Here is a 23,554-nt window from a genome sequence, read left to right on the forward strand (position 1 = left end):
CACAGACCACTGGCTATATTTTATCCCATATTCATCAAAGTTGTATTTATGAATGAAATTGTATATTCAAAAAAGGATTAATCCTTATAACCCTGGAGGTTTTTTTTCCTCATGCTTTTTCCCAGATATGAAAATATACCCTGTAAAATGCAAATAAAAATGTTCTTTTTCCACCATAAAAATCTAGGGACAAAGAATATCTAAAAATAGGTTGGAAACTGAAAAATTGGAGTTTTCTTACTCAAATTTTTCAGAGTTTCAGAAACTGAAAAATTGGAGTTTTCTTACTCCAATACCTTTTCCTCCTTCCCATCTCTTATTTAATTTCATTTATTTCAGAGGAACTGATCGTAGAATAATATATTCTTCCATTTAGAGATAGATATTGTATAATTAATATCCATTTGAAATAATTATTTAGTAATGTAATTTAGTAGAGATTAATATTCTGTAGTGAACTCAACAATCCCAGTTGCTGTTTGGATGGAGAATTTACAGTGAAGACCCAAATCAAAAATGCTCAAAACCTCTTAGGGGAACAAGCAAATCAGGTCTAGTGATATGTCTGAAATAAAAGTGTTTGAAGGTGCCTTCACTTCTGAGTTATTTACTGTTTTACTCAGCTATTCCTCTGTATTTACATGGGTTAAATACGGGTAACCTTAACCAGGGAAAAATTAGCATTAAAAAAAACATTTGGAAAATTAAAAAAATGTTTTTACTGTTCTGAAAATTTTATTAATTAATAAGAACAGAGTTACCTGCTGCTTCAAACTGTTTTGTATGCTGGTAAATGTGATTGGGCTTTTTTGCATACATATAAACAGCATTACAGTATAGCTATTGCTTTAAAAATATAAATCTGTGTTATCTTATTTTAAAGATGCATGGTTCACAATGATCACTTGCATTCAAAGCAGAGTTTATTTTGAATGGATTAAGAATGATGTAAAATATATCCCATATATATATATTTTACTTCTGTAGAATTATGCCTACTTTTCTAAAAGGGAAGGCAGCTACACTGTTTAAAGCACTTCTATTTTTTTTTTTTTTTTTTGTGAACAGAGATGATACCAAACCTATATTTTCATGTTCATCCTTTAAACTGTGCTGCACCTTTCCCTGTGGAATAAGAGTCTGTCCAGGGAAGTGCCATCACTGTGGGCAGTGATCCACAGCAGCCCCGTGTCAGCTGTGATGCAGCTCCAGCCTGATGGACTGTGGAGTCTCGTGTGCCCTCTGTGAATGGGGCCACCAGTTTGGGTCCCCCTCCTCTGATCAATCATTCTTCTCCCTGAAATTACTTCAGCTTAATGTTTTTGAAACAGTGGCCTCTCTAAATTTGCTTGGTATTTAATGAAAGATTTAAAAATTAGTAAGAGGTGAATGAAAATGTGAACATTGCATAAGCCTTGTTTCTTTAGGAAACTAGCAAAACTTCCTACACTACAAATAAAATGTTTATGTGAGGTTATAATGTAAAATTTATTTCAGATAGACTGTCAAGAATTATTTAATTGATGTTTTAGTTTTTGTTTTTATTTGGGTTTTTTTTCATGAGCAAATCTTGCACAATTGGTCATATGTTTTACTGTGCATTTCCCGTACACATCTATCACGTTTACTATGAGAGTATGTCTTACAAAAATTTCCTAAAACTATATTTAGTGGATTCCAGAAAAAGCAAATAATTTTGAATACCACAGTGTTCAATAAAGAAGAGACTGGGGCAATGGTCTGTTTGCTGACAACCCTTTCAAACTGGTATGGTGACTGGTAATTCAAACCCTGATGATTTAGCTTTTTCTGAAAGGAATACTTCATGCAGTGACAAAACAGTACTGGAAATTTTGATTAGGAAATTCTAGGATATTCCCAGAAGTGCAGCTTTGCAGAGATGCTGAGCCAAATGTTATGGTAATTTAAAAAATGTGCTTACCAAATAATTGGAACTGCAGAGAATGTAACTCATTGAGGAATTTGTCCTGTTATGATGTCTCAGCATAGAGCAAGAGCTTATGTGAAGGTGTATCTCTGAGTTATTTTAGAACTGCTTCTTTTAACTAATTCTTACTATTTATTTTATGTATGTTAAGAAATTATATTTTGTAGTGTTTTGCATAAAATTTTGTATATTCTACATAATAAGCTCCAGATTCCTGATCCTATATGGGGACATCACTCTTTTCATTGTTTATTTTATAAATATGAAACTGGATTCAAAGCATTCCATTTTCTTTTTATCTGTGTAAGTCTCAGACAGTTTGGACCTTGGATGCTGTGAGTGTTAGACCTGGAGGTTCCCCAAGGCAGAAACTCCTAAAGGACTCCTTAGCAGCAAAAGAACTTCAGACCATGGAAAAACACCTAGCTGGTATGTATGGGATCAAGGAACCATAAAATGCCTAGAAGTATTCACCCAGCTTGCTCTGCCAATATTTCAGATGAAGGAAAAAATTATCTAACTCACACGCTGATGAAAACAGATGAAAACTTTTTTTTTTTAATTGAAGAAAACACAGTTGGTGTTTTATTTGTAGATGTAATGAACTTTACTGTAATCGCTGTAAGTACACTACTTAAACAGTAATTAAACCACGTTAAATATACTGTGGTCTGAAAGCATAATGATGCACCTTCCTTTTGTTTTCATGTTTCACCCAGACTTATGCAATAAGGAGGTACTGATGTTTAACTTACTGTTAAATAGTCTTTAAAAGCAGGCTGCAGAGGATCTTTAACTGGAGAACAGATTGCTTTGCAGGAAAAACTTGCCTTGTTCATGAGAATTCTGGCTGAGTGAAATCTGTTAGTGTGTCTTGGAACATCTGCAACATCTCTGATGGAGTAACCATTTCTGAAAAGTAAAAAAAAAAAGCATGAGGTTTTTGGTAAAGAGATGTTTCAGAGCTTTATTAAAATTAATGAGGAATATTCTAAAATTTAGCTTGCAATCTGTTCTTCTTTGTAACCCATGTTTTCTATCTTCAGCTTTCATTAAAAGGTATGACATAGACCTATATTATGGTAGTCCTACATTATGCATGCTGTTTGTCATATGGTGAAAGCTTCATAGGCTAATTCTATGAAAAGTAATGCTTCACTGGGACATAAAAGACTGTATATGTAAAATGAAGGTAGAAACGAAATTTATTTGATCATTCTTCTAAGTTATTTAGAGAATGAGGCAGAGAGTGCTTTTGGTGTGATATTTTAAAATACTTTGAATATTTATCTTGCCAATAACAATGGTGAGAAAGCTAAAGTATCCTCTTTAGAAAGGGGGTGTTGCAGCTGAGGTCGAGGCAGATGACAAAGCTATAAGGACAGTGAGGGAAGCTTTTTAGGAATAGGTTTTGCTCATAATGGAGCACGAACTAAAAATTACAATATATGCAAATGAAGCCTTTTTAGGTGGGTTTTGTGTCAGACAGTAGAGATGCTGTAATTCTATTTTTTTTTATAGGTTCATAATGCTTACAGCTATTAGAGCTGCAGCCACTGCCAAAATAGATTTATAAATCCATGAGCCCTCTCTCTAAACTGAAACTCCCAGGAACATCTAGTGGGAATGAGGAGAGCAGCAAAAATGGTTTTTGTAGCATAGCAGGGACCTGTATACCCCAAGGGCCCTAAAATGGTTTTTGTAGCATAGCAGGGACCTGTGTACCCCAAGGGCCCTGGTACTGAGGTATCACTTGTTTTCCCTAATGTTGTCACTCAGGAGGAGTTTGGTGAAGATCTCCCTGCTTTGATTTATGTCCTAACTGGTCTCACTTCCATGGTCATACAAGCTGTTCTTGCATGTATTATGCTGTGGAAAATGCAGTCCCTTGGCAAAGCTGACAGTAATAACTACAATATTCAATAGAATATGCAATTTTAAATACTTAATTGACTGTAAAGTAACTAGGTACCTTTACTTAATCTCTGAGATTCCTTTTGTAGTTGTGTGACCCACAAGATTTTCTCTCTCACATCTGTGCTGTTCCTGTCATTTGACTTTGGGCCTGATATTTCAGTAAAGCTGTTGTTACATGAGGTTCAGCCATTCTACTATTCAGTAATTTTTGTCTGACTGAAAACTTCACATGAAGACAGCCCAATTATTAAACATTGGACTATTGTATTCTGAATAATTCATGCCCTATTATAACACCAGTGGTACTTGAGACAATTACTCCCCTCAAAGACAAGAATAACGTAATTTCCGTGAATAATCAGTTCAGAGTACCTCAGATAATAATGCTGTGGTTTTGCTTAGCCTCATTTATCTTGTACATTTGCAAAAGTTCAAGTGTCTGTGATATCAGCAAGTCTCTTGTTTCAGTTCTCTTAGCAAGTGCAATGGAACCTATTAATTCCATGGAATGGCTGCCTATCTAGGCAGTAATTTAGATGCCTGAGCTATGACTTGGATTACCTGTGTAATGATGAAATATGGCCCCCTGTCTCACATGCACCTTCTTGAGGGGCCTGGCCTTCCCTTATGGACAATGTGCTGGATAAAAATCACTCCTAACATAAGGCATAATTTGGTGCCTGTGCCTAAATTAGGAGCTAGCACCAATTGCCAGCAACTGCCTCAGTATCTTGACATTTGAAAGCAGCAGTTTTACAAAATCAGATACTGGAGCAGTTTTCCTTCCCTACATATGGCTCTTATCTTTTTTTGTCTAAAATCCAGGCTCTTATGCTATTATGGCTGCTTTATATCACGAGCAAATGGAGATTATTATTTTCTTAGTAGTTTATTCCAGTATCTTGCCAATTTGGTGTGTTGCACTGATTTTGTGGTCTTCATATACTTCTGGAAAATATTTTATCACAAGAAGAACTGTTAAAAAAATAAACAGTTTATAAATGCATATGAATCATATCCTTATTTTGTATATTTTTTTATTTGAAAGCAAAATGCCTTTGTGTTGCTCTGTTGCATTTTATTTTCCTTTAAATGACCACAACAAGGATTTTTAAAAATCCTAAGTCATAATTCAATTGTGTTATTTAATATGGATCAGATAATACTGCAAAGCTGGGAATGTATGACTTTTTTTTTCTTTCTGGCTGTAAAGCTTATATTAAAGCAAAATCACACAGAACATGTGTAAATAAAACTGAGTAATTATGCTATGGAAACATGTTAATTATGTGTATAGCAATTATTATAATTGGTTTATCTGCAGGCTTGATTGCTATATGAAATTAAGGAAACATGAGCCAGCATATAATATTTATTTAACTCTATTAAATCATTCAATATTCATACTATTTTTTAGCATGCTGAATTCACTCTACAGGCAAGCTGGACTTCTGTAATTTTGCAAAGAAATAGACTAGGCTGGTTTTTTACAAGACCATATTCTTCATTTGGTTTAAATCAGTAGCCCGCAGTATCATTTATTGGCCCCTGATTTTTTGCCAGGCATCTTACACATTCTGCACCAGAAGAGGAGCAGGGAGCAGGTTAAGGGAGCTGCTTCTTCCCCCTCTAAGATCAGCTCAGTTGGTCAGATCCTGGTGCTAGTAACACCAAGGTCACCATCAAGGTTTGATCCTCATATGGGCCAAACTGAAGAGTTTGACTTGATAATCGTTGTGGTTCCCTTGCAATTAAGAAGATTCTGTGATTCTGTGATTCACTACTCCACACTCATGAGACCCCACCTGAGTGCTGCATTCAGTTCTGGGGCCCCCAAGGTAAAAAGGATGTAGAGCTGTTTGAGCAGGTCCAGAGGAGGCCATGAAGATGCTCAGGGGGCTGGAGCATCTCTCACAGCCTGAGTTTTGGGGTTGTTTGGCCTGTAGAAGTGAAGGCTACAGGGAGAGCTAATTGTGGCCTTCCAGTACCTAAAGGGGCCTGCAAGAGAGCTGGAGAGACACTTTTTATACGGGTATGTAGTGATAGGACAAGGAATAAAGGCTTTAAACTAAAAGAGGAGAGATTTAGATTAAATGTTGAGAAGAAATTCTTGACTGTGTGGGTGGTGAGGCACTGGAGCAGGTTGCCCAGAGAAGCTTTGGACGTCTTGTCCCTAACAGTGCTCAAGGCCAGGTGGGATGGAGCTCTGAGCAACATGATTTTAGTGGGAGGCATTCCTGCCTATAACCAGTGGGTTTGGAACCAGGTGGCCTTTAAGGTTTCTTCCAGCCCAAACCATTCTCTGATTCCATGAAGTTCCAAACTGAAAACATAATCGAGGAGTAGTTCAAGATGTAGTAATTTCAAAATAGAAAGAATTAATTTTAAGGGGTCAATTATAAATGTTCTTAACTGTGTGCTAGAAATATTGACTATGTTTTGAAATTTGCTAACAGTAAAATATTTAATCTTTAAAAAGTTGAGAGACACTTTTATCTGAGGCTTTCACAACTATTTCAATTTTATTAATTTTTCTAGTAATAGCATTAGAATTGTGTGCAATAGGTTTTATTAGACTAGTAATGTGAAATTGGCATGGCTTATTTCCTGTTTTCAAGATCTTATAAAATATGTTGATGTTAAAGGAAGCACATCTTTAATTACTTAACATACAACATTCCTTTTATACCTACTGGTAAACACAAATGAAAAAAAATCTCATTTTCCAATACGCAGTTTAGAATCTGTTTCTTTTAGGACAGTTAGAACCTGAAATAATTGTTGTAAAATACAAAAAACGAAATGCTTATTTTAGACAAGCTGACTTAATGGATGTTTAAATCAGTAGAGCCTTGCTACTTTACAGCTTCTGGGACTGTGACTTGTTAATGGGAAATGGCATTCCTATTTTAAAGATAATCAGTTATCTCTACGAAAATCAAGTACAGTAGAATACATGCCAGTGAAAGTGAAAATTCATAAGAGTAGTGTAAGATAAAATAAACTTGATTAAACTGTTTCTTAAGCTCTACATTTGCACTTGCAAGGACTTTCAATATATTATCAATGCTAACCTAAATTCCAGCTGCCCTTGCCTGAGTTTGATGGCTGTATTCTGATTTAATTCATTAGAAGCATTAATATGATTTAAATTATTTCAGGAAACACTTTTCATTCACTGTCCTTAACCTGTTGTGGTTTTAAAAGAGATCCTATTTCTTATGGCTGTGTGCAAGGTAGGGGTTGGACTACTCAATGGCTGTCACCTTTTCTCCTTGGGCTCTTGACATCATGACCCCATCACCTGCTGTGGCACTGATGGCAGGCCAGGGCACGAGATTCAGGTTCAAACAGGATCACAAATCCAGACATGCCAGAGTTCAATTGTTACTTCCCTCAGAGTTTTGGTTGGGCAGTAGACAGCAGGGCCAGAAGCAAAAGTTTTGCCTTGAGCCAGGTTTGATTGCAGCTGAGGATGGCATGTTTACATTACCGGTCTATCTTGGTTTGCTACTAATCTTGATTTTGCAGTAACTGTGCAAAAGCCACAGAGACATAATTTTGATGACACAAGAGGAATTTTTATAAGTTGTGTTGATAGTCAATGAAGAGGTAATATTTCATTGCTGCAGGGTAGCTGTGTTTGCAGTGAATCAAATGTAAATAAACTTTAGGCAAATGCTTGCCAAACATTTGCACTGTTAATTCTGATGCCTTGTATTTTAAGCATGAATAGATTTTCTCTGCACAGGTTCAGGTTTTCACTGACATTGGAGAAAATCATTGAGAGTTTTAAACCAGAGAGAAACAGACAGTGAGTTTCTTTCTTTTCCATTTGTTCATGTGTGTGTGCACAGACATTGAGAAGGACCTCGCACTGTGGGAAGAAGCAAGGCTCTCAAGAAGCCCTGGTGTCCAGCATCCCAGTGTAGTTACCTCTGACCACCAAGGTGCTCTTCAAGCTGCACAGGGCCCAACCCCAAGGCCTCAGGTGCCAACTCCGACAGGGAAGAATGTTCAGCTCCAAGGAAGCAAATCGCCACCGCTGCCCACTAACAGCAGAACACAGGTCTCCAGTGTCACAAACAGCAGTGCACAAACCAAGAGGCCAGCAGCTCCAGGGAGCAGACCTATGACCCCAAATAGCTTGTTGTCACGGCCTCTTACCCCTAGCAACCAAGGAAATAGGGAAGGCATTATTAGCATGCAAAGAAGCAGATCTTTGTCATCCAAGAGCCAAATGGGGAGGACCCTCAGTGCTGCTTCAGGGCTTTCTGTGCAAGTGAGTGGAGATGTTGTTGGAACTGTCACTACTCAGAGAAACAGTTTATCAGAAGTAAGATTTTCGATTTAATGTTTTTGCTATGTTTAATAATGCCAAGACTTGATTGCATTTTATGTTCAAATAACATCAGTATACCTAATGTAACCTACTGTGCTGAAAAGAACTTGAAATAGAATGATCAGAAAATTAGCAAGGAAATACTCCTCAGCTTTGAGAGGTACTCATTAGAGAATGTCAGTATTATTACAGAAATCATACTGAAACACTTGTGTGCCCCAAATTTACCATGAGCTCGGTAGGGCTTTGCCTGTACAATGCATAGCAGTTTTATTAGCATTACAGTTTCTAACAGGTGCATATCTCTGGAATATTAAAAAAACTTTATCTAATCTTTATGATCCATGATATTTTTTTTCCTGCTGCACTGGCAGTGCATGATATTTTCTCGATCTACTTTTTATTTCATATTTTTGGGCAATTGGAATTATTAGTTAGGCATCACTGAAAGGACAGGTTTTTCCCAAGCACCAAACTGAATTGCAAGAGAAAATGTCCAACATTGTTGAATCACTGTCTAATACTATATGCATGGTAACTAGGCTAATTTACAGCATAAAAATTTCCTGTCACATATTATTGGCTTAATAGGACTAGTCTTTGTTTAAAACAAAACAAAAGAAAAAGTTAAAGTACCTTGTAAATTCTGAGTAGGATTCTCCTCTGCTAACCTTAGCTGCCTTAAAGATAACTTCAGTGTGTGGGCAGTGGAAATAAAAGCACCTGTGAAAGAAAACCCCTGCTGTCTATCTCTATACATGCCTTACAAAGGTGAGTCTTTTCTCAGGATATGCCAGTCCTTCTATACTGACTTGAGAAGGAACTATGTGTCTAGACTGCTGATTTTTTAGTGGTGGAATATGTTGGTTCCCACCATTATTACCAATCTCTTTGTAATCCATTTGTCAAAATCTGGAGACCTTTTCTCCAAGACTTAAAATAATATCATACCTTTAGATTGTTTCTGAAGAGTATCATCTGTTTTAATAATCTGTGTGGTGTGACACTTGATACAATGTGTTATCAGTCTCATGACTTCCAAAGGAAATTTCAAATGTTGTTTATGATAGTGTTGCCTAGGGTTGCTTTTAGAAAAAATAGAGATTAAATACTTAGTATAACTCTTCAATTAATTATATGATGTCCATTATTTGTTGTGAAGGAAAGGAAATAAGGCACAGATTATTCTAGAATTTGGGGAAGAAATCTTACTTCAATTTGGTGGTGAAATAAATACTCTTTATTTTGGTGTTTGAATGGCAGTGCACTAATCCCATCACTTGAGCTGTTTCTTCACTTAGAATTGAATATCCAGATTAAAGACATGAGGACTGAAGGTGACTGCAGTTCTCCTGAAAGTGTCTTTACTGCCAGTTGATATATTTTCAAGCCACATTTCCCATTTAAAAAAAAAGAAAGACACTTAATTTTAACAATTTTTTTTACCAAAAAAATCACTTTGTGTTCTCTTTTGAAGTATGGGATGTGTTTGTGTGGTAGAATTTCCTCTCATACCAGAAATTGAGAATTGAAATTAATTTTTAATTAAAATATGTTCAGAAGAAATGAAGGGGTTTATTGTCTCCGACTAAATTCTTCACCCCTCTTTTTCTTCTTTTTTAGGCAGTCTTGTTCTTAAGTGATTCTCAGTCATGTGATGCCAAGTAAAATTACTGTATATGCTCCTGAAACTATGTGTATGTAATGTGTGAGAGATATCCAGTCTGCCCACCACTTTTGATCTTTCCTGTAAAAAGGCAGACGATTAAAAAATGCTTTCTTCCAGAGCCTTTCTGTAGTTATGGTAATAATAAGCAAGAGTTCCATTTAATTTGCCGTGTCTTGTTACTTCTGTTTGCTGATAGCTCTCACAGTAAGTGTCCTGTTATACTTTTAATATATGTATAGATTTGTCTCAAGAATTTTAGGAAGTGAGCAATATTATTATGCTATTTTCCAGTTAGAATAGCATGTCCAGATTCAGCCAGCAATCCACTGTAAAGCTGATGTTAAACCTCAGCATTTCTATGCAGGATCTTATCCTCTGTTAAAATCCCTTCTAGAAGTGACAAATTCTTTTCTTTCTCTTTGCTCACTGGGTACAATAGTACCTTGGCTGCTAGTGACCCAGCTCAGACCCTATTTATCCTTTCTGACATGCACAAGTGACCTTTGACATAATGGAAACTCAGCTTGGGACTAGCTCTGCTTCCAAAGGGAAAGCTGCTGTTATGACACATTGATACTGAAGACCAGGTTGTGAAGGCCCATGGATATCAGAAAGTAGCTGATGGAGATCTGGCCAATCTGCCACTCCCAGCCTCATTTTTGAGGTGTTATACTAGCAGCTTTCAAGCTGTCTTTTGACCACTGAAGTTCCTGGTCACTTAGAGAAGTGGATTTAGACAGAACATACCCAGGAAATACGTCTGCTCTGTGACATTTTTTGCCGTGTTAGACATTTCCTCCCATTTGTGGCCATATGATTTCACTTTCTTGTGTCACAGCTTGTCTCTGACCATGGAGATATATTTTAAAAAGGCAGAGATGGTTTGGGGTAGGAGAACAAGAGCCCTGCCTGTCTTTGTACTATTACAGATCACAAACATATAAAACTCAAGGCTGATACTGTAATTTATTTTGCAACTTTCATTGTAGGTTTTGTATCCTCTTCCTGTATAAAACCAGTAAAATAAAAGAGGGGACATTACCTTTATTCTTATTAGCCTTGTGGTCTCAACTGGGAATTTTTACTGGATGTAAATACACTGTGGTTATATTGCCAATCCTATGGAAGATACTATGATAAATTTTTTTGCAAATAACTCTGCTTCCTTTCTTTTAGGTGATGTTAATGGAATTAATCAGTAGAATGTTGATATATATTTGATGAGAATAAGTCAGTTGAAAAGACTGGGTGCCAGGAGCATGTTTTACCCTAAGGAGCTTGATACACTTATTTATTTACTTGCTTATTTGTTGGGAATTTTAACATATCTCTCAATGCCTTATGTATGCTTCCTAGATTGTAATGTGTTTCAAAGTAACATAACAAGTCTAAATAGAAAAATATTACTAATAAATACAATTCAAACTTCTTAAGCTTTAGTAAAGTTCATGCTGCAGCATGGGTGGTTCAATCTTGTTATAGCACAAATCTTAAATGATTTGGCAAGTACTCAACATATCAGCTGTTAAGAATGTTTTGGGGTTTTTTAATGCTCAACACTTATAATGATCTGAGATTTTGTGGACAAGTTTCTGCCTCCTGGCACACATAATATTACTAAGTTCTAACAGGTGTGTTTTTTTATCAGCTCTGTTCAGGGCTGAATTGAATTATAGCAAAGAAATGCTACCTAGAGAAATAGTTTTATTATCTCTATAAAGGTAATAAATCAGGGTTCCAAATCCTTTGGCAGAGATACTTTTATGCATGTTCCTAATCCTTTGGTGTTTTGTATAAATTGGCAAAGGAATGTTGAACCCTGCTTATCTCTTTAGGATGGATTCCATTAAAGTGACACAATTCTGTGATACTTGTCAATAGCTGTTGAGATGAAAATACCACTGACTCCCTTGTTTGCCATATCATTTTCTGAACAGAAGAAATTTTGCAATCATTTCATTTATTCAGATAATTTAAAGTGGTATTCAGCAATCCTTATTAGTCTTATTAGTCTGTCATTGTTGAGAGCAGGAAACTTTGTCTTATTTTAAAATAGCCTTGATTAATAAAATTTTTACTTCAGTTTACTGGAGTATAGAGCATAACTTGTGATGAGGACTCTCTTTTTGGTCAGATACTCTCATTCTGTTCCACTGCCTGGCTCAGGACTTTGCACTGTGTTTTTAGAGGATTAAAAAGTGTGTGGATCAGTGTGAGAGTCACTCATCCCTACTGCAAGACTCCTGTTCCTTGAACCAAAACACGTTCAGTGTTGTAGTCAGTAACCTTCTCCAGCACAGCACATTGGAAATGGCCATACATGAGTGAGGCCTGGAGCTCCTGCCTGAATTTACTGCTGGCCCATGGCAGCAGTCTGTGAATTTTTAGCACGTTACTGACAGAATTAATAATTTACTCCCAGCGAGCTAGATCTTGATTGAGCAGCCTTCAGTCTCCCAAAACTGATTTAAACAAGCCTGGATTCTGTATTTAAATCAGATAGCCTAAGAATAAAATTTATGTTGCAATACAATTTAACTTTAAATATGTAGATTCTCATTTCAGCTGATATAACACAAAACAGGGTTATTACCCCCTTTTTTTTTCAAGAACTTATAAAAATCTGGCCAGTGATTTTATGATATCTGGCCAAGGTTAAAGTTTTCTTTTATAGACTAAACTTGCATGTTTGAACTACCTTTGAAAATAAAACTGTGCATTCCAGTCTCATCTCTCCCCACTAATATTTCAAAGGAATGTGTCAAAGTATTTTATATGTCTGTTTGTATACCTATTCACATACATATGCGTGTGTCTGCATGGAAAAATATTCTTATACGCATACATGTATACATTATATTAAAAAGTAGGCAATTTTAAAACATTTTCAAAAGCTATATTCAGCTGCATATGCATTTTTAACCATGTAAAACATTTATATTTTGATTTTTTACATTTAACATGTAAAACATTTATATTTTGATGTTTTAATGGTATCTTAGAGACAAAAGTTTCCATAACATTTTTTCTTCCTAAGCCTTCTCCCTGTGCAGCAAAACCATAAGGTTTCAGGTTCTTGTACTTATTAGACTAGAAACAGTGAAAATTTTGACAGATCAAAGCCTCACTTAAGCAAATTGCACTTGAAATGTCAATGCAGTCCAAAACCAGCAGGGTTTGATGTAATATCTGCTATTTTGTCTTGTCACTGTATTTCCAGGATGAGTATGTATGTGTCTTACATATCTGTATTTATAGTGGAGAGACAGTGAAATAAACCTCTTCATTTTGGTGTGTTTGTGGGGGTTTTTTTGTGGTTTTTTTTTTGGTTTTTTTTGGTTTTGTTGTTTCATTATTTGGCTTGTTTGTTTGCTTTTGGTTTTGTTTTGGTTTTTGGGGTTTTTTGTGGATTTTTATTTGTTTGTTTTTTGGGGGAGATTTTGTTTGTTTTGGGTTTAGTTTTTTTTGATTTTTTTTTGTTTTACTGAATAGATTAAAAAAATTTCCAAGCAGCCTGCACATCCTCTACATTTTGGTTTTATTTCACAGCAAGTTGTTTATTTGTTTTTAAAGGCTTTCTCCTCTCTAGTTAATTGAGGCTAGTGTTTGCTTCAGTCTTCATTTATACAGAACAATTGTCTGTCATTTTATCTAAAATAGATCTGTTTGTGGCAGGATGAATTCTTACAACAGCTTCAACTTGCTCATCAACCTTGGATATTGCCGAGTGACACAGAAAGTGAAGGAGTGGAAGCTGACCAAGACAAATGTAAGTATATGTGTAAGGACCAGATAATATGTCAAAACACCTCAACTTTACTTCTATTTTCTGTATCTTCAAATACTGTGGAGATGTCATGCCTGCTCTCAGGAGCTTTTTTCACAAGTACCAATAGCTTATTTGTCTGAAGGCTGAACCTTCTAGGATTGATCTGCAGAAGCTTTCCTGTAGTCACTGAACAATGACAAAATGATGACAGAACACGTTTTATTTAAGCTAAGTGAAACAATTTGTCCTGATGTGTTAAAGTAGCTGTTCCGGAAAATAACATGAACTTGAAATAGATAATCTGTTTCATAAATCTGTATTCACCAGCAAAAAAAAAAGCAAAGCAAAAAACTGCAGGTCTGAAAAGTAGAGCCTCCCTCCTTAGGTCTGACACTCAATTATCTCTATTTTGCTTACATTCTTTGTAATTCATCTGTATAAATAAAAGTTCTTAATCATACCAGTAATCCTTAATATCCTACACTCTTTGAAGTATTTGTCTAATCATGGAAGTGAGGGTCAGCAGGATCAGAGCCTAAATGGCAGAACAAGTAACAGGCTATAAATTGCGATATTTTCAAATTGTAGCAAATTCTCCCTGCCTACAAGGTACCTGTAAATGATCTTACTGTTTCACATTATCTCTCTTAATTCATAGTAGTTTTGTGATCTGGAAGGGTGAATATGCAAACTGCTTCCTAACATATTTTAGGTGATGTACTTGAAAGAGAACAGGTGATTTAATCAGCATTTTTAGAAAATTCATTACTGGTTTAAACATCAAGTGTTAACATATGAAAAAGATGTTTTCTTTACAGACAGGAACAGTTCTGTAAGGGATTAAGGATTCATAAGAAACATGCCAGATAAACAGATTTTTTTTTAAGTATGTCACTTTAAAGAATTGGTTTTTTACTCATACATCAGTTTCACGAATTCATACATAGCCCAGAGTTTGACTAAAATTTAAATTTACACAGTGTGATCCTAAAGAGCACATGCAGGTCTTTTTGAACACTAGTAAAATGTTACAATGAGATTCTGTGCATCCATCTGATTTTAGTCTAAGGCTGTAAGTCCAGTTTGACTTGCACCAGAGCCTTTCAGCTGCCTTTGAGCTGAAGCTCACCTTAGGTGGCTCAAGAGAGACTCTGGGACCTGCCTTTTATGTGTATGCAATTTTTCCTCAGTATTTATTTTAATGAATTTGCAGTCCCACAAACATTGGTAGGACTGGCTGTGCACACACAGACTGATGCTAATTATGTGACCAGGGAGACTGATGCTCCAAGACATATCAGATACACACACACCATGATCTTGTATAGCTGCTGTACTGGAATTGTGTGGGTGTGAGGACTTGTGAGCACCAAAAATCCTTTCCTATAATATTCCAAGAATATTATAGGTCATTTTCATTGCCCAAAAAACAGAGTGGTGAGTTAAATATTAAAAGCATGTTGTTAAGGTCAATGTCCAAAAGCCTCTTCAACAGTGACAGACTTGAGCAATTGACCATCTCCCTCAGAAGCCTGTTCAGTCTTTCACCCTCTCAGTAAAGGAATGCTCCTGATGTCAGTCTGAATCTCTCCTGGCACAGCTTTGAGCCATTACTTTGTGTTCTGTCGCTGAATACCAGGGAGAAGAGATCAGTGCCTCTCTCTCCACATGCCCTCCTCAGGAAGCTGTGAAGTGAAGTCAATCCTCAGCTTCATTTTCTCCAAACTAGACAAGCCCAAAATCGTTAGCTGCTCCTCACAGGTCATTCCTTCCAGCCCTCTCACCCGTTTTGTTTCCCTTATCTGGACCCACTCAAGGGCCTTCACATCCTTCTTAAATTGTGGTGCCCAGAATTGCACACAGTGCTCCAGGTGAGGCTGCACCAGTGCTCTACACAGTGGAAAGTCACCTGAGCAGCTGGTGATTCTGTATTTGGTGCACCCCAGGATAGGGTTTGTCCTGTTGGCTTCCAGGACATGCTTCTGATTCTTGCTGTGCCTGCTGCCACCCAGCACCTCCAGATCCGTTTCTGCAGAGAGGCTCTCCAGCCACTCCTCTCCAGGTTTATACTTTTGCTTGATATGAGCCTATCCCAGCTGCAGAATCTGGTGTTTTGACTTGTTAAACTTCATGCTATTAATCACTGTCCAGTGTTCCTGTCTGTGTAGATCCGTCTGCAAAGCCTTTTGTCCCTCCAAAGAGTCAGCAGCACCTTCCAGTTTGGGATCATCAGCAAATGTGCTAATGGTGGATTCAACTCCTACCTGCAGGTTGTTGGTAAATGTATTGACCAGAACTGGCCCTAGAATTGATCCCTGGGCAACACCACTGGTGACCAGTGGCCCCAATTGAGCTCTGCCCTTCAGCCAGTTCTTCACCCAGCACAGCCTGCAGCCACTCATCCCACAGCTGGACAAGTTGTCCTGAAGGATGCTGTGGGGGACAGAATCAAAAGCATTACAGAAATCCAGAAAAACCACATCCACCAACTTCCCTCCATCCATCCATTCACCCACTGGTGGATGACCTTATAGACAGCTATCAAGTTAGTTAAACAGGACTTTCCCTTTGTGAACCCATATTGACCTCAGTGTAGTTAGCTGGTGCACCCTCATATCACTGTTTCTACTACTATAACTAAAGGGATAGAACAGAAATGTTTTATTAAAGTAATACCTCCTGTAACTGAAATCTAATAGTGAAAATTTTTATTAAAAGTAACTAAGGATGGTAACATCCCTTTCTGAGTTTTTGTGCTAGTGACATTGTCAAGAAAGTGCAGAACTGCCACTGCTGACAAAGAGAAGCTGCCAATTCCTGGTTGTAAAGTGGAGCCAGCAAGGGGCTTTGGCACACTTGCTGATGCCACTGCTTTTAGGTAGACCAGCTGGCAAGATTACACATAATTTTTCCCCCCAAAGTAATAAATCTGTGTGGGTATGTTTTGTGTGATTTAGTGTTGAGAAGGCCCAGGAGTCCATAATTTGTGAGTTTGAGCAGAAGAGCTGCAAAATTAATCTTTACAATAGCAACACCTGTTCTTTGACTTAGCCTTTGATAAATTACATGCGGATAATATTTACCACATTCTTTGACTACTTTGAGATAATAGCAGCCAGGTGTAAAGCTAGTTTTTGGTAGTGGGAAAACAATGCAGAAAGAGAAACTGTGTGAGTCACCTTGAGTTCTTTAAAAGTTATATCATCTGGTTAGAGTTTTAGAAGAAAAAGAATAAAAAAAATAAGAGGGGAACAGTTTCAAATGTATTCAGATATAAGAGTTTAGAGAGACTATTTTCAAAGTAAGTGATAACTGAACAGAACTGGGTCACTGGCATCTCAGCATCTCTTGACAAACATCATTTGCAAAACAGATATAACAGCACATATCTCGTCTTATGGAGATAAGATCTTGGTTCTCAGTTCTTGTAAATCAGACTTTACGTTCTAAATTCTCCAGGCTCTCTGACAGCATTTTAAAAATGTATCCTTAGCCACAAGTTCCAATGATAACTAGAAGTCAATAATTGTTAAACCTTCATACTAATTATGACAACATTTTAAATCAAATAGGTACTCACATAAAAGAGTTTAAATTATTCTGGCTTAAAAGATTTGTTATGTTAAAGAAGGAAAGAAAAATATTTTTAAGAAGCTTTGTTGATTTTTTTAGCATACCTTTTCCTTTTCCTCTTTGTGCACTTCATTATGTTTGTAGCCATAGGTCAGAGAAAGAGATAGTGTATAATTATTTGCTCTTGTAATGTACATTTTTTTATTAAAAATAGGAATTAAGACATGCATTTTAAGAGCTGTTATAATTTAGAAACAAAATCTCTTCTGCTTGCAAAATGTGTTCTCCTTTGAAACTCTCTACACAATGAGAGATGAAAATTTTCAAGGCAGTATGATCCAATATCAAGGACCTTTTGGTGTTCTTTTAGAGGGACTAAAAATGTCTCTAGACAGAACCTTGTGTGTTCTTCCTCTGTGATTCTGGAGACAGTTCCCCATTATTATCTTCAGTAGTTTTCTTGCGTGCTGATTCTCTGGGAAGAGTTTTCAGAGAATGCATAGAGATCATTCTTGGAAAAAGGAGGGATCTGGAGAAAATATTTACCACTTGCATAATCCTTCAGTTTGATGAAAGTTCTTTGAGCTGGCAAGAATAGATTTTCCTCTTTATGGGGTACTGATGCACAGAAACAGAAGAACTGCCACCAGAACATTTTTTAAACAGCTTTTATGAGAAGAAATTCATCCTTTCGGGGGACTGACAAGAGTCTGCTTGAATTTTCCCTTGAGAAAAAGACCTACAAAGATTGAAGATTGGAAATTTCTAAGTATCACTAGCTTCCAAGAATCTTGAAAAGACAAAAGGCAGAGTTTTTGGTATAATTTGGCCTGCCATCTGTAGTCTTGGCAGGGATTTGCTGCCCAAAACACTAAGTCTGCTTTCTTGGGTGCCAAACTCAAGAAGTAACCCACACAACAGATTTCTCCAGGTCACACAGCCTTGGACATAAAGGGTCCCAACCTCCAGTCAGTCCATCTAGCAGATGGACATGATAGGTGAATGAAGTAGACTCTTGAAAAGCTTGCTACTTGGTTAATCCATATTAAATATACCCACAGAACATTAAGGACTGGAAGGCACCCTTAAGGATCATCTGTGCAAAAACATTCCTTTGTGCTAATCTGCTTAAGGCATGCCAGTTCCTGTAGTCAATGGCACACAAAGTTGTGTGGCTATTATCACTTCGTTCCAACTTGCCAAAAGGAGCACTAGATGCTCATTTCTAGCTCAGTTGATCCGGGGCAAGTCTTGAACTTTTGCCCTCTGACCTGTGGGAGGAAATTTAAATGTTTTGCTGCTCTTCATCTGCAAACTCTTTGCTAAGGTTGACTGTGAAAGGTCTACTGCTGATAAATCAAATGTTCATTGGGAATAAGTGGGATTTGTACTCCATTCATTCTTGCACTGGTCTTGAAGCTCTGCAGTTAAAGACACTCTGCTGATGACTTCAACAGTTGTTGAAGAAAACCTTCATTTTCCCATTTGCACATGTCTGCCTAGGAAAAAACCCAAAAGAATGAAAGATCATTTATTCTTTTGGGTTTTTTGTAAACTGAGAAATTCAGACTGTGTTCTAGTAAAATTCCAATCCATACAGTATTTGTCCATGGGTAAAGTTCCTTGCACTGAGTAAATTCACATGCCAAAACAGTCAATTTATCCTAATTATGCAAATAAGCGTTCCTAAGATTTGGAAGATTGCTTGGCCAGAGTTAACAATAAGGAGGAATCTACTGCTGGAATGTGCTTTTTCTGTGAAAGTTTGCTAGGGCCAGGTGCTTCTCAGTATGAGTAGGAATGAGAGAATCAAGGTTAGAGGAGCAACTGTTGATTGCAAACTTTATGACATCTACACAAACACATTCCATTTCTGTCACTGAAATTCAGCTGTTTGTATTTGAGCTCTGCTCTGATAGAGCATTGGAAACATCTCTTTCAGTGGGTTTGAGTTTAGGACAAGGCAAGATGTGGTTTCTCTAGAGACTAAGGTGCTGATGAGGCATCACTCAAATCATATAGTCAATTATATGTCTGGTTAGTAAGAACATAATTGTTGTAGTTGGCAGTTTTTCTCAGTGAATAATAAATTCACTATAGATACACACTTTTTTTTTCTTTTTTTTTGTCTCACAAGTGAATCTGTCCCAAAAGTGAACTTTTGGGAGACTTTTATCCCAATTCATGAGTCTTCTGGAGATATTGATGTCTTTCTTTCATTTAATATTTCAAGAGTGGTAATACAAACTGCAGTAAAAAATTCATATCTCTCCCTTCCATGTAATCTCTGCAAAGCGTATCATAAAGCTTTTGTCTGCTTGGGATATGAGTTATTTACTAAATTTCTCCAGTATGCACTTATGGTTATTAAAGAAAGTATGTTGTCTCTCATTCTGCCTGCCATTGGCTTGGCTACGTATTTGGTTTGAGACAGTTCTATGTCCTCTTCAGAAATAAGACACCAGAAAGGGGATTGTGCTCCTTTAAACAGAATTGCTCCAGGCCTATTGGATGGTTTTGGCTGGATCTCTTGTGACACTCATGGCTGAAGCTGCATCACTTCATATAACTGCTTTTTGAGTCTGAAAGTAGATGAGAATAATTTTCTAGCATGGTAACCTGCCCACGTGGATTTAATTATTGATGGTGAAACAAAAGTAGAGATTGACATTATTTCTACTAGAAGTCAGATGACTTTTGGACAGTGAGTGGTGAGTTCAAATGCAACTAGGGAAAGTTGAAGTTAGACTCAAGTTTCCTATTTTCGAATGGATGTGCTTAAATCCAAAGCTGCTGTAATCTTCTTATTTTATTAAGTCTTTAAGACACATTGCTTTATTTATACTGACTAATATTTGGTTTCACTTTGGAAAAGTTCACATTGGACTAAATATTTAGTATGAGAAGGGAATTTTCCATTGCGGGGAATAAAAAAAAAAATTTCAAAACCTGTTTTAGTGCAGAAAGGTCTTTTCAGTAAAGCTTCCAAACCTACAGATATCTTTTTCTACAGCTTGCCTTATTATGCTAAACTTGGATTCCCAACGACATTTAATGTAATAAAAAATGACACTGTAATTTAAAAAATGGCCTAGAGAATTATCAGGACACACATTAGGTAAATTGAAAGCTGGCTCAATGAGGAATCAAAAACTTGAGTTTCTAATGGGAAGATGTAGATGAATGGGGCTCATTAGGGTCTGATAGGTTTGGATAATGGGTGGGAAGGACAAGTTGAAGTTATTAAATGATATGAATCCCCTGATATAATGGCCAGATTCCAGTAAAATGCACTTTATTATAACCAGATGAAGTATATTTAAACCAAATGAAATATATCTGGCACCAGAGAAACATATCTGTCTCTGCTGCAGAATAATGAGGCTTTGTCCTGGAAAGCAGTGACCTAATGGATTTAGGATGGTCATAGAAGATCATCTCAGTGTGAGCTCTCAGCATAATGCTGTCACAAAGAAGGGTAGACCATTTCTTGAATGCTTTAGAAGTTAAGTAGCAAAGTAATTATTCCACATAATATCAGTAAAAAAACCTGTGGGTTAGGTGTCTTTCCATTAAGACAGATTGGGATTGCTCAGTGGATTTCAGAAGATGTTTAAAAATGACCAGCATTTGGCAAACCCTGTTAGGAATTTGCCTCACTCACATAAAGGCATTCAACCAGAGACTTCAGAGATAACATGATATCTGTAGATAGATGTTTAAGTAAAAAAGATTCATCAAACTGTGACAAAGGAAATTGAATGCTCTGTCCTAGCAACCAGGAGCTTCAAGTGTTAGAAGCAAAAAATAAGGGACACAATGAACTCAAAGCCATTAACATGTGGTTAACTTCTTAAATTAACTTCTCCAGATAAGACCAGTCCCTGGGTCTTCTGTGGGTAACAGTCACAAGAAGAATCTGCAAATGAAACAGGCTTACACATATTTGCTTTTCTTTATCCCACCGTAAGACAAGTCCATTACTTACAGATCAAACTGTGATAGAGCTTTGAATATCTGCTAAAAGAAGCACCTCCAAGGAAAACAGCTGAACATTAGGTATAAATGACAAAAAGCCCCCAACGATATAAAGGTAATCAAGGATAAGAACTCTTGCTACGGTTTCCTAGGCTTTTTGTCTTGTGTTTTGTTTGTTTGGTTAATTTGTTTTTGTTGTTGCAGAGGTTTTCATGGTATGTGCCTTGCTTTGTTGGTTATCAATACAGAATCACATACAAAGTCCAGGCTTATCATCTGACAAAATGAAAATTATTCCAATTGTATTAAATTAATTAGCTGGAGATAATGGAAAGAATTTGTTCCTGCCAAGTTTCTTAAATCTCCCAGAAAAGGCTCGCATATTTAAATGTTCAAAAGGAGTGAAACTGCTGTGCCTGATTTCCTTCAGTATTTAAAAAAGGCAAGGTGGAGGCTTCTCAGGTAACACACAGACCTTTATGCATTCACCAGTATAATTAAATGAGGTTTTGGTGTTTATTTCCGGTTCATAACCACGATTCTCTTACTGGATCTGTGTAATAGGTTCAGTTACAGCATTAGATTTTATACCAACAACAGAGAGGGCAGGTTGTGTTCCAGTCAGCAACATTTGCAAAACAGTCCATTGCATTATGCATCTGTAAAATATTTTTTAAAGCTAAATTTCCATTTGCTTTGGGGAAGGTTTTCAACCTGAACACAAGCAGAAATTAAAACATCGCTATCTCAGCTTATCTGATTCATCAGAGGTGCATATTATGTTCAATGTTTTTTGAAACACAGGCTACTTTTTGCAATCTATTACTGCTATTGAAAAAGAAGTAGCAGAAAAAACCCTCAAAAGCACGGAATAATTGGAACAAATTGGATAACTAAGGACAGTGTTGTTTGCTTCTGAATATTTAGAAACAGAAAAAAAATTGATATTCACTAACATACTGATCCACATTGCTTATTTAACTGTGAATTCAGCATAATAGAAAACTCTTACAAAATAAAAACACGGTGAAGGATTAATTTTCCCTTTTCTCCTATTTTTACATACATTACATTTGAGCCCTAATTTCTGTGTTTTTCTGTTTGATTTCACAGGTTTGTGAAATCAGTGGAATTATTGAAGAACAATTTAATAAAAAACAAAAATATGGTGATCAAAACTACACCTGAAAATTTGCTTTAGTTTATACATTAAAAATTAAATACAGTTATTTTTCTAGTATCAGCAGCACATGAGTGAAACTGCTCTCATATGAGGATGCTGTAATGCACTGAATGAGACTATTTACTGTGGTACAGTGGCCTTAGGAAAGAAGGGTAATTGTCACCTTTTAGTATAAATTTACTACAATATTTTTTTTAGTTTATAACCCTGTTGTTTTGGATTGACATTTGATAAGCTAAATTCTGCCTGACCAAAACAAACTTTGCCTAAAGATTGTATGTATTTTAACTTGTCTAAGGTTTTCTACTCCTTATATTTTTGTAATCTTTGCTCCTTTTTAGATTAATAAACATTAAAATATTTGCTGCATCTGCCCATGTGTATGTCCCATTCAGGTCTCACAGAGAGCTAGCTGTTCACTCATAGTCACCTGCAGAGAGAGGTCAGACAGGGGAATGAGTGAAAGAGTGTGTGTGGGTAGCAGAAACAGGTGCTGCTTGTGCTGCATAACTTTGTATTGAATTTATCTACTTTGATCTTTAAAACAAATAAAGACTCTGTTAAAAAGGGGGACACAATAAGGAGTGGTGCATGCATGCAAAAATAAAGCACCTAAAAGGAATTTCATATATTATGATAAAGTGTTAGTTACCCATATGAATTACTGAGACAAACTTGCTGTTTAAAATATTCTATCTGGTGTGTGCTGTGTGCTTGGAACTGTAGAAGATGTGTTAGCACAGACATCAAATGAAGGGATGTGGCAGTTGCATTTACTGATTTCATTTACCTGTTAATTCTGTCAAGTGTGTTCTCAGTTTCCTTTGTCTTCAATTATGTATGCTCGGGTCCTGTATCTTTGACAGAATGATATAATGAAATTGCTTGCAACTATTAAAAAATACAGTATTACAAAGCATCTATTTGTTTAAGAAATAAAAATGAGTTGTCTGTCATAAGTGTTTCATAGTGTGAACTTTTTTCTGCTGTCTCACAAATGCAGAGTGCTAAATACACAGAAACTCTATTGTCTGTGTTAGTCATGAGCAAGTTAAATGGAAGTTAACATTGTGGTGAACAAGTATTTGCTATATGTGTCATCATAGTGCACAGTTCCTATATGTAAAATGTTTGGCATACTGGAACCCCCTGGGGTAGTCCCTTTACGTTCATTT

The 23,554-nt window shown here is 36.5% G+C and overlaps 1 protein-coding gene across 9 annotated transcripts in view; it reads left to right on the forward strand.

The window, feature by feature from the left end:
* Positions 1–23,338, forward strand: part of C1H8orf34 (chromosome 1 C8orf34 homolog) — a 151,323-nt gene extending 127,985 nt beyond the window's left edge. For 4 of the 9 annotated variants that reach the window (XM_077186321.1, XM_077186337.1, XM_077186304.1 and 1 more), the window contains 3 exons: positions 2,257–2,377; positions 7,723–8,201; positions 13,537–23,338. In XM_077186321.1, the coding sequence (XP_077042436.1) occupies positions 2,257–2,377; positions 7,723–8,201; positions 13,537–13,785 (849 nt within the window). In that variant the 3' untranslated portion in view covers positions 13,786–23,338. The remainder of the gene's footprint in view (positions 1–2,256; positions 2,378–7,722; positions 8,202–13,536) is intronic. The other 5 variants (XM_077186342.1, XM_054645986.2, XM_077186353.1 and 2 more) reach the window with 5 other exon arrangements.
* The last annotated feature ends 216 nt before the right edge of the window (positions 23,339–23,554 follow it).

This window comes from Agelaius phoeniceus, chromosome 1, assembly GCF_051311805.1.
Source record: "Agelaius phoeniceus isolate bAgePho1 chromosome 1, bAgePho1.hap1, whole genome shotgun sequence".
NCBI lineage: Eukaryota > Metazoa > Chordata > Aves > Passeriformes > Icteridae > Agelaius > Agelaius phoeniceus.